Genomic DNA, 11,001 nt, shown 5'->3' on the forward strand with positions numbered 1-11,001 from the left:
CGGATAAACATAATCAAATAGAGAATGAACATCTCATTTTAAAATATAAAAAATCTAAAATATAATTAGAATAATTATCGACTTCCAACAAAATAAATAATTATTATCTTTATAAAAAATTATATTATTAAACCAAATATAAATTACTTCATTATTGTACATAAATTGAATTATAAAAAATTACACAAAAAATGAAGAATTTCAAATAGTTAATTTGATACTAATATCGATATATTTTTCTCAAATTTTTATGATATCTTCAAATATATATTTTATTCAAAAATAAAAACATTATCGCTTTCTCAAAATCACATAAAGCCATATTATAACATCGTCTGAGATAAAAAATAAAATGAAATATTAAAATCAAGATGTATCTCGCTGCAATGCGCGAGTACATTTATAATTATTAACAAGGGTTGAGTTTTGGTAAGATGAGAGTTGCGTGGGAAAAGTGAGAAGGGATCTTCATCCTTGAACCAATTCTAATTGAAGGATTCCATTAGATTAACATTAATAAGAAGTGCTGGTTCAATTATTTTTTAAAGCGCAATTCATTAGTTGGTTTGAAATTAAAAATGATTAGTGGTCCAAGTCTCTTCTTACACTTTTCATCTTAACTTTTATTCTAACATGATTCTTCATCTTATTAATAATAGCAAAATAAATAAAATTTTATATTTTAAAATAATGACACCAACTAGGATGGACTTGGTACGGTAACCAATGTTTTTTTCACCAACCAATTATAATTGGTACTTAAAAACTTATATTGTGTATTAACCAAATGTATTTGGTACCAATTTTTTCAACTAGTACATGTCGGTACTGGTTTTATACCAACTTCAAGTTACATATATAAATATTTGTCATTTTGTTCAAATTTTGAGTTTCTAAGTAACACATGTGATGTTTAAGGATTTTTAATTACAAGGAATAAAAACTTGTAAACATTCAAACAAAATAGTTAAAGTTAAAAATTATAATATTTAATACATAAAAAAGATTTAACCTACTGATTAAATAAATAAGTCAGTATTATAGTACTTCCTTGGTATGCAACTTCCAATACCTTGTATTAACCAAGTTTGCAGACTTGGTACGGTACTAGCAACTGAGTGTAAATGATATCAATTTAATTGGTATGTTGGTACAAATGTTAGTTGGTTTAGTTTGATACAAAATTGTCTCTTTTGGCACTAACCACAAACACACACAGGTCAAAAGACCTAAATCAAGGACCAGATCACTAGATATGAAAAAAAGAATCTGGCCTTCAAGTACCAGTTAAAAACATGGCCCTAAACCAACTTGTGAAGGTGTAGATGTTTGAAATTAGTTCCACAAAAGCAATATTAGACTTATGATGAAACACAAAATCATTCCCAGTTCAAATTAGTAGGGTCGAAATTGATATATTAAGACTAATCATCAACTAACCCACATTTTTTTGAACCATTGGCATCGACTAGTGAGAATCGAACCCAATACTAGTTCTCGTGCATCTCAACACCAATCTTAGTTACATACCTTATGGTATTAGTTTTAAATAAGATCAATGCTTGTTTTATAATATCATTTAAAATAATAATCAACTGTAAACGAAAATATAATTGATTTTTTATTTACAACTTGTTGATTTAAAATTTTTAAAAAATATATATACAAATAATTTCTATTTAGTTGTCATGTGTTTCTTTTTAACTTGTATTATAATTGTCATTCACCTGTAGATAGCATAAACGTTATTTGGTTTGATTATATAATAATAACAAACAATCGAGTATACGTGTTTTCATATTATTATGCATCGTTGATTTACGACTCTTCAGTCAATCGTTTCAAAATCGTTTCGCAATGTTGTTTTTGTATCACATAGCACTAGGTTTATTTTACTTTTTATTAGTATTCCTACTACTTTTAGTCAATTACGTTTGTAATTTATCACCAAGTAATTCTTTATTTTTGAATTTTATTTTTCATGTTTTTAGTAGACATGAAGAGTGGTCACAGTTTCATATATGTACAGTAACACATATTTGCCTAGTTTTAGTTTTTTCTATTTGTATTTACTTCACGTCTGATTACTTCTTCATATACCAATCTCAATCTTACCAAACAAATCTTCATCTAACAAAAAGCATGTGTTTTCACAAGCTCTTTCAACCTTGTTATCACAAAGTCAAAAAACTAGAATCAGAACCAAATAATAAACAGTAAATAGACTGTTTAAAGTTAAAGAAGAATTCAATAATTTTACATTTACTTTATAAATCAATTTTCTTTCATCATCGTCTTATATTTTAAAGATTGAAAATTTGTAACACATCTAAATCGTATTGGATTACTAATAGAACCCAATATTTTAGGTAGTCAGTGGATTGAAAACTTGCCAAAATAACTAAAGGATTTTTAGTCTAATCATATAACAACCGTATTTAAATTAAATCAAAGATAACAAATATCAGTCACTAAAGGATTTTAATTTAAGAGGGGTCTGGTCTGGTCTGGTCTGGTCTGATCTGATCTGAATTAGAGAGAAAATTTCTAATAAAAACTCAAAAACTATGGAAAACCAATATTAATAATAGCTTGTAATTCCAAGACTTTGTGGGCCCTGCTTCCTTATATCCCAACATGTAGGCTGTAGCGATGGTGGCATGGCATCCTTACCTTACAATTACATACATGGGAATCCCTGATTGGCCAAGAAGCCCGTAAGCTCAGGAGCTGAGAATAAATATTCTTTATTAAATCAACAAAATATATTCCGAGTGGTCCCCACTTCACTTAATTAAAATAAAGAATTTTCAAATCATTTAAATATCAGTGTTTTAATTGTGAATTTTAAAAAATTATATGTTAAGATTCATATCTCATATCTCAATCTAAATCAAAGCGGTAACGGATTTGAGAAAACAAATGATCAGTATAAATACGATATTTTGGTATTCATGTTATTGCTATCACTTAAACACATCCAATACATTTTGTTCAATTTTTTTTTATTATCAAGTCATTTCTCTATTGGCATTTCATTCATGGATCTTAAGAAATTTTGACTTTTCAGGGTTGTGCGAGTGATCGGGTTGAGTTTGAAGCCCAGCCTGATGTTTGTGGTTTGAAAGTCTCAACCAACACAAACAAAAGTATAACTCAACTCAACTGAGGTAAAATAAAGAAAATAGAGATTTTGAGAGTAAATTTTTGTTTCAATAAATTATTTAAAATAAAGAAAATATGAGAGAGTTGATTTTGTGGAAGATGCAATCAAAGAAATTCTTAAAGCATAAGCAAACAAGTCGATTGATTATAAAATTTTCATACTAAAACCCAAACGTTTTGTTTAAAAATCAGATGTTAATTCAATTGCAAGATTTCATTTATTTCTAAACGTTTGTCCCAAATAAAAATGAAGAAAAGAAGCCACATAAAATTTAGAAACTTGTCTCACTTCAATTCCTCGACCCAATCATAAGGTGTGTAACTTCCTTTTCTACATGTTAAAACACGTATCATTATACAACATGAAGAGGCCAAATAAAGTGGTACTTTAACTAATTGTTGGCTTTTCTTAATTAAATCTCAAACATCTATTTATTATACATAACTAAGTATGACATAAAACATTGTATACTATAACTAAATAATATTTAATAATAATAAATGGTAAACATAAAAATTTGTAAATAATAAATATTCAATACATGATTAATAATTAATATTTATTAACAATTACTGTTTACAAATAATTAATATTTATTTCTGATATTTGTTTATAATAGCAATATTTAAATTTTATTTATAATTTTTATTAATGAGGGTTATAATTGAAAAAATATATGAAAATAAGCCATTAAATTGTTAACATTTCAATAAGCTAATTTATGTGCATGCAAACATGTATCAAGAAGATAAATTAGCTTATTTTTGCCAAACAATATCTTAGTTGTGAGTTAACAATAACTTTCATCATAGTCTTGGATTGATCTGAATGCTACTTCAACTTCAGGATAACATACACATCAAACAAAATACTAGCTAGAAGGTTAATTCGACTACAACAAATCTACCAAACATCATAACATACCGATAATGAATTTTTTCCACATCTTGTTAATCCTATTATCTTCATTTTCATTTCTTTTTTCTTTCAGTTCTAACCAAATAAAACATGCATCATAGACAATCGTATTGGCAGCGCAACTTTTTTCATGAAGAGACAAAATTCAGAAGACGAGACAACAATGGGATAATTTTTCGAAATTAATTAAAAAAAAAAAAAAACTAAATGATTGTAGAAAGGAATTTTGGTGTCATTATAGAATTATAAGCATATTATTAGAAGGCATAACAACTTGTACATGTGTAGGGAAATGAATGACCATAGAAAGTAACCCTTAACCAATCAAACAAAACTTGATGTCATGACACTTGGAATTTTACACACATTTCATCCTTATCATATTCCCATTTCCTTAAGCAAATAAATAAATGAGCCCACAATACAAATAATTATATAAAGCATATATTCTACCAATAATATCTCATTTTTATATATATTTAACAAATACCATATTTCGGAGACGTGGGATCTTGGCAAGAATTGCGAAAGTCGCTTAATATTGCATGTCGATGGTCTAAACTGTAACATCCCAAAATTTCCAAATACTTAAATATATCAAAACTAGTATCCCAAGATCAAAACTTACATTGCAGCGGAAATAAAATTTCTAATCTTACAATTTATATCACTATTTAAACTTACAATCTTGACGAACATACTTTGCTCGATATAACAGTGCCTTGATCTGCACATGTCATTCTTTGATGCTAATCCTTATTTATCTCTTTATCTAACTTTTCTTTCCAGTCTAATAGCCGCCTGGGAGAAAAAGTTTTAAAAGAGTTTTGGGTGAGCCTTAGGCCTAGTGAATCCACGGTTTTCATGCATGAACAACAACTTTTATGATAAACAATTTTCACGAAGCTTCATAAATTAGCATGCCTTGATGAGAATAATATTTTTCACAAAATAAATATACTATAATGCGTGTCTACATCACAAAGCAACAACGTCATGAGAGATGTCTACCTCACACAGCATTACCTAGCGAACTCACACAGCATGTCCGCACTTACGGCTTAGACAAGCTCACAAAGCATGCTCGTCTTTACAAAATCATACCGTAGTACATCCCCATTGACACACAAGTACTCAAAACACATATTATAAAAATATCGAACTTTTCACGCATATATAACATATCAAAAATCTCGAGAAACTTCAAACAACTTTTGGATAATAAGGCATGCAACCATTTTAAAAATAAATCACGTGTAACTCACAATACATGGCGTAGCCCAAACCGAACTTTGAAGTAGCTAGCGTCTCCCCGATTGGTGCCAAACTAACTTCGATGTAGAGCACCGTCAACTCTCATTACAGCGTCCACCGTCGCATTTTCTCACAATAGTTCTCCTTCTTAACCCCAAACTACACATAAAGCTACAAACTCCCAAAAACGCATCAAATTTGTTGCGCTTCACCAAATCATCCTCATCTTTCACCTCTCTTATACGAGTTTCCTTTCCCGAGAATTTGTCATCTCTATGCTTGAAGACCTCCCCATATATATATACTAAGTCATCGGCGGTTTCACGGAATATGAAACGATAAGCCATAATAAATGGTCGTAGGTTTCATGACCATTGAGTTTCCCGTCATTAAATTGCATTCAATTTATTTATTTATTTATTATTATTATTTTGGGTTATTACATAAACAATAGTTGAAGTTATAATTATTAATACAGTCGTGGTATAATCTTGAAAGGTTACATAAACATGTGAACAATCAAAGTGATTACAATCCGGTTGACAATTTTACAGTATGTAAAAGCTTTGATCTTGGCAAAAGTGTGAAAGTTGCTTAATGCAACATGTCGACAATCTAAACCAGTAGTTGAAACTCAAGTTATTACATTTGATGTGATATAATCATAGAAAATTGTATAACAAGCACATAACCGAAATGATTCTACAAAATTACAGTCTTGAAAAAACCCACATTAACAAGTTGAAGTCTCTATAAGTTTCAAAGTGCACCCATGATGTTATATTTCATATTTCTAATTGAAATATTTATATAAGACAAAATTCTAAATATTAAAATGTTGTCTTCGATATCTCATTAAGCGTAGTATTAAATTGTTTTGAAATCTAAAAACTGATAGCAATTCAATTATTTGTCAAATATATTTTCTGGATGAAAGATAATTAATTTTTAAAACCGGATGATACTGCAAACTTATTGTTATGTAACGGATTCTATTTAAATTTGATTCGAATTGTAAACTAATGGATTAAAACTATATGTTTGATAAACACAATTTATATAACTAATATATCAATTGATAAACAGGTAAAATAAAATATATCAAAATAATTTTTACGAAATGAAAATATAAATTAAAGTAGTCAATAGACAAAATAAAACTAAAACAAATAAATTAAAATGGATTTATTATCTAATTATATTAAAATGAAATAAAAATCTAGTAATTCTTAAAAAAGATTAAAAAACAATGAAAAAAATGGTATTTTCGTAATTTACCTGAAATTGTGTCACTTGTATTTCTCAACAATATGGTGACCTACTAAACCGTTATATATTTCTAATTTCTTTTTCTTGAAACCGCCGAAAAGGGTAATTGGCTTGAAGGCTCTAAACCAATTGAGACTTCCCTTCAAACATAAAAAAAACTGAGTCTTACGTCAAGCAACATGCATACAACTTCTCTTCTTGATAATTCAACAACATGTTAAGAATGCAGACGTAGGCGAAGATGACCTAATTCGATATGTATCCATACATAAAAAAACAAGACCGGTGGAATTGGTTTTCAAGAACAAACCTTTATTCCTCTTTTGGACAATTTGTTTGTTAACTTTTGATCATGGCACTAATAAAAGCCATTTTCAACATTCATAAAAGAATTATTGCTTCTAACTTTTGTTTGCTTAACCATATTCTCTTATCTTTGATGATTATGTGTCGTTCTCGGTTTTGTTACAATTTGAGTTGCCTAGTTATTACAATCAAGATGGAAACTGAGAATGGAAACACCTTTAGAATCTATTAAGATTCAAATTAACTGTTACATGGAATGCAATTATTGTCATGTAGTTTTTGCTTTATTTGAAGTTGAAATATAAGAATAGAGGACCAAAAGTGGATTTTTTTTTTCATACTTCAAAGCATGGATTGAATTAAATCTTAGAGGGTGTATGGATATGTGTTTTTTTTAAGTGATTATAAGATATAAATATAAGACCCGATAGTTATTTAATTAAGATTATAAATAAATAAGAAAATTTATATTTACATCCTTTTTTTGAAGTGTATAATATTATATATATATAAAAGAAACAATCTTCACTTTTGGTGATGTTTAAACCATTGATTTGCTATGAGGCTAAACACACCCGATACCTCCTTAGTTCACATGTTAGTTGCAACATCCATTTCCAGATCTAAATGGAAGAATTCATGTTTTTAGATGGAATAATCTGATTTAATTATATGAAATCGAGTCGTTTTAAATTATATTTTATTTTATGAACGCATCTCATATGTATAAATTTTAAAAGTAGTTAAAAATGCATGTGATTTAAACGGGAGATGGGATTTTATTCTAAACCAAAAATAAAAAATTTAAATTTAAAATTGTTTTTAGAGAGAAATTGTAGAATGTGAAAAAGTATTATAATTTACACAAACTAATAATATGTGAAGCCTTCGCCACTCTTAATTATTTTATACCTACAAAAATTAACTCATATATTTTACACTGAATAGCAAAAAGAGTAAATTACAGACAAATTTCGTCCTATAAATTTGTACTCATTCTGGTTATCGATTGCGTCCCTTGAACTAACTCTCGTAAAAATGAAGAGTCTTTTCATCAATAACTCAAAATGTTGGCCGTTGTTAAAGAATTTTGTTATATGAGGAACATTTATCAATTTTTTTTATCTTTTACCCGATCAAAAACCACAAAGACGAAAATCATAAATCGGTTTTGATCAAGTAAAAACCAAAAAATGACAAAAGAACGCAAACTCCTTCATTTGGCGGAATTTTTTAGCAATTATTAAAGAAAGTCATCGTTTTTACAAACTATGAAAATTATTTTATAATTTTAAAATTGCAAACCAAATTTATCGTCTATGAAAAACAAATCTTTTTTACACATCAAACCCCATTTGTTTTCTCACTGTCGTACAAAACAAAAACGTAACAGACCTTCATTGCATCAAAGATGATGCAATCTCTTCCCAAATCCACAATTTCTTCAAATCTCAACCTGCATCAGTTTGTGGGTATGGTGAATAGTTGCTGTAACTTCATCAAACCATCATCAAAATGGAAACTTGTTTCATTTTTACCACATTCTTTGCAACATCCGAATCTTTTTTGTCATTTTTCTTCACAAACACCCACCATGATTCCGAACCCACATGGCAGAAGTTACTCCAAGAAGGAGCAAGCTCTTCTTTCTGTTTTCAAGAAATCTTGCACCAAGAGGGATATTGAACAACTCCATGCCCATCTGGTTCAAACTGGCTTTACTCAGAGCTTATTTGTTGTGGGTAAGATTATCGTGTTTTGTGCTGTATCAGATGAGTGTTCTATGGATTATGCTGTTTCGATTTTCAAAACGATTGAGAATCCAGATGGGTTTCTTTGGAACACGATGATTAGAGGGTTTGGTAGGATGAATCAAGTACATCAAGTGTTTTCTTACTATAAGAGGATGCTTGATCATGGAGAGATTGCAGACAATTTTACTCTCTCTTTCTTGATTAAATCTAGTGCCCAATCTGGGTCAATTTTGCTGGGGAAACAAACTCATTGCAATGCCGTAAAACACGGCCTTGATGGTCATGTTTTTGTGAGAAACACCCTGATTCATATGTATGGAATGCTCAACAATCTCCGCATTGCATGCCAACTGTTCGATGAAATGCCCAACCCAAACTTGGTTGCTTGGAACACCATCATTGATAGCCATGTCTGCTGTGGAAAACACCAAGAGGCACTGGAATTGTTTTCGCAAATGCTGGATGCCGGAATAAAACCCGATGATGCCACATTGGTCGTGATCCTATCGGCTTGTGCTGCACTTGGTGCCTTGGAGCTCGGGAGGTGGGTTCATTCCATCGTTGATCAAAATTGCTCGATGAACGATGTATCAATCGCGAATTCACTGATTCATATGTATGCACGATGTGGAGAACTTGAAGAAGCACATGAGATTTTCAATCGAATGAAATCAAAAAACACAGTAACATGGAACACGATGATCTTGGGACTAGCAGCGCACGGTCATTTTCGAGAAGCCCTAGACGTATTTTCGATAATGATAAACGAAAAAGACGCACCACCCAACGACATAACTTTCCTGGGAGTTCTAAGCGCGTGTAGCCACGGGGGAATGATCGAAAAAGGACGGCAATATTTCGATAAAATGACCAAAGAATACCAAACGAAACCAGCAATAAAACACTATGGATGCATGGTAGATATGTTATGTAGAGCTGGGTTGGTCATTGAGGCTTATCTATTGGTTCAAAGTATGCCGATGAAATGCAACGCCATCATCTGGCGGACGTTATTGGGCGGTTGCCGGATTCACGGCAACGTGAAACTAGCCGAGAAGGTTAGAATGCATCTTTTGGAGGTGGAACCGGATCATAGCAGCGATTATGTTCTTCTTGCTAATACTTATGCAAGCCTAGAGGATTGGAACCAAGTTTCGAGAGTAAGAAGATCAATGACCGCTAATGGAGTTCAAAAACCGAGCCCTGGTAACAGTTTCATTGGCGTACCATGATACACTCGGGAATAGGATTTGTACATGCTATCTTGGGTCCCACTTAACCGATTTAGGTTTTGTTTGTTAACAACTTAATAAGCTTAATGGGACTTGTAACTTATTTCGTCAGCTATACTGTTTCATAGTGGCTTAATGATGTAGAAAGTGGCTTATTCATAAGTTTTTAGGAGGAGCTTTATGCAAAAGTCAAGTTTTTTTTTTTTTCAAACCTATCATTCCCAATTAAAAAACATGTTTATATCCTCTATGGAAAAACCCACCCAAGCAGATATTTCCCAATCTATATAGCCAGGTTAATCCACACAGTAGCTTTATCCATGCAGGACTTGATGGAAAACCAACCAAACAACCCTTAACCTGATAGGATGAGGGACTGGTCCCGCATAACCGAGTTAAGCGTGTTTGATAGGATCAGGGACTTGGAGGCAGGAGTTGGGAACAAACATATGATGAATTTGCAAAGCATCATTTTGATTTTGTTATACATAATGAAAACAACATATAGTTTGCAACACGAATGTTTTGTATGTAACAGAAGTTTTTCGTTACTTGACATATAATATTTATGAAATCTTCTTTTGCTTCTTCTCCTTCCACTCTTGGATACCTGCATCTACTTTGGCTTTAACATGTTCATGAAACCCCGGATATGGTTCATAACCGAACGCCATTTGAAGAGTCTGAACATCAACAACAAAGATTAAGAAAATAGTATACATACATACACATATACATACGTACATGCACACAGTGAGAGATACAAAGGGCACACGCGAATTACCTCTAACAACACGAAAAAGGGTGCCATCAAGAAGGCTTGTGCTAGGTTGTCCAACAAAGCAGGTGCGCGTTTCTAATAAGAAAAGAAACGAAAGCTTGATTACTAAAACGTGAATGAGAAAATGGAATCACTACAAGAAAATCGACTTTATAAGATGCAAATTATGTCTAAATGTCCTAATAGACTCTTTTACTGGTCTTGAGCTTATAGGACCAAACAATTATGCGTGTTATATAAAGGTGTTACAACAGGATGCTTATAGGACCAAACAATTGTGCGTGTTATATAAAGGTGTTACAACAGGATGCTTATAGGACC

The 11,001-nt window shown here is 31.0% G+C and overlaps 2 protein-coding genes across 2 annotated transcripts in view; one reads left to right on the forward strand and one right to left on the reverse strand.

Moving 5' to 3' along the window:
* Positions 1-8,279: 8,279 nt before the first annotated feature.
* On the forward strand, positions 8,280-10,041 carry LOC112514784 (pentatricopeptide repeat-containing protein At4g21065-like). Its single transcript, XM_025121387.1, has one exon. It carries the CDS (start codon positions 8,325-8,327, stop codon positions 9,897-9,899), a length of 1,575 nt encoding a protein of 524 aa, XP_024977155.1. The 5' UTR covers positions 8,280-8,324; the 3' UTR covers positions 9,900-10,041.
* A 295-nt stretch (positions 10,042-10,336) lies between these two features.
* LOC112514848 (uncharacterized endoplasmic reticulum membrane protein YGL010W) overlaps positions 10,337-11,001 on the reverse strand; it is a 5,435-nt gene continuing 4,770 nt past the window's right edge. The window contains exons 3-4 of the mRNA XM_025121472.1: positions 10,684-10,755; positions 10,337-10,582 (exon numbers count right to left, since the gene is read on the reverse strand). Coding sequence (XP_024977240.1) covers positions 10,466-10,582; positions 10,684-10,755 — 189 coding nt within the window. The 3' untranslated portion in view covers positions 10,337-10,465. The remainder of the gene's footprint in view (positions 10,583-10,683; positions 10,756-11,001) is intronic.

This window comes from Cynara cardunculus, assembly GCF_001531365.2.
Source record: "Cynara cardunculus var. scolymus isolate 2C chromosome LG 6, CcrdV1, whole genome shotgun sequence".
Classification (NCBI taxonomy): Eukaryota; Viridiplantae; Streptophyta; class Magnoliopsida; order Asterales; family Asteraceae; genus Cynara; species Cynara cardunculus.

Coding starts and splice junctions, on each gene's coding strand:
- LOC112514784 (XM_025121387.1), top strand. CDS start 8,325: ATGATGCAATCTCTTCCCAAATCCACAATTTCTTCAAATCTCAACCTG.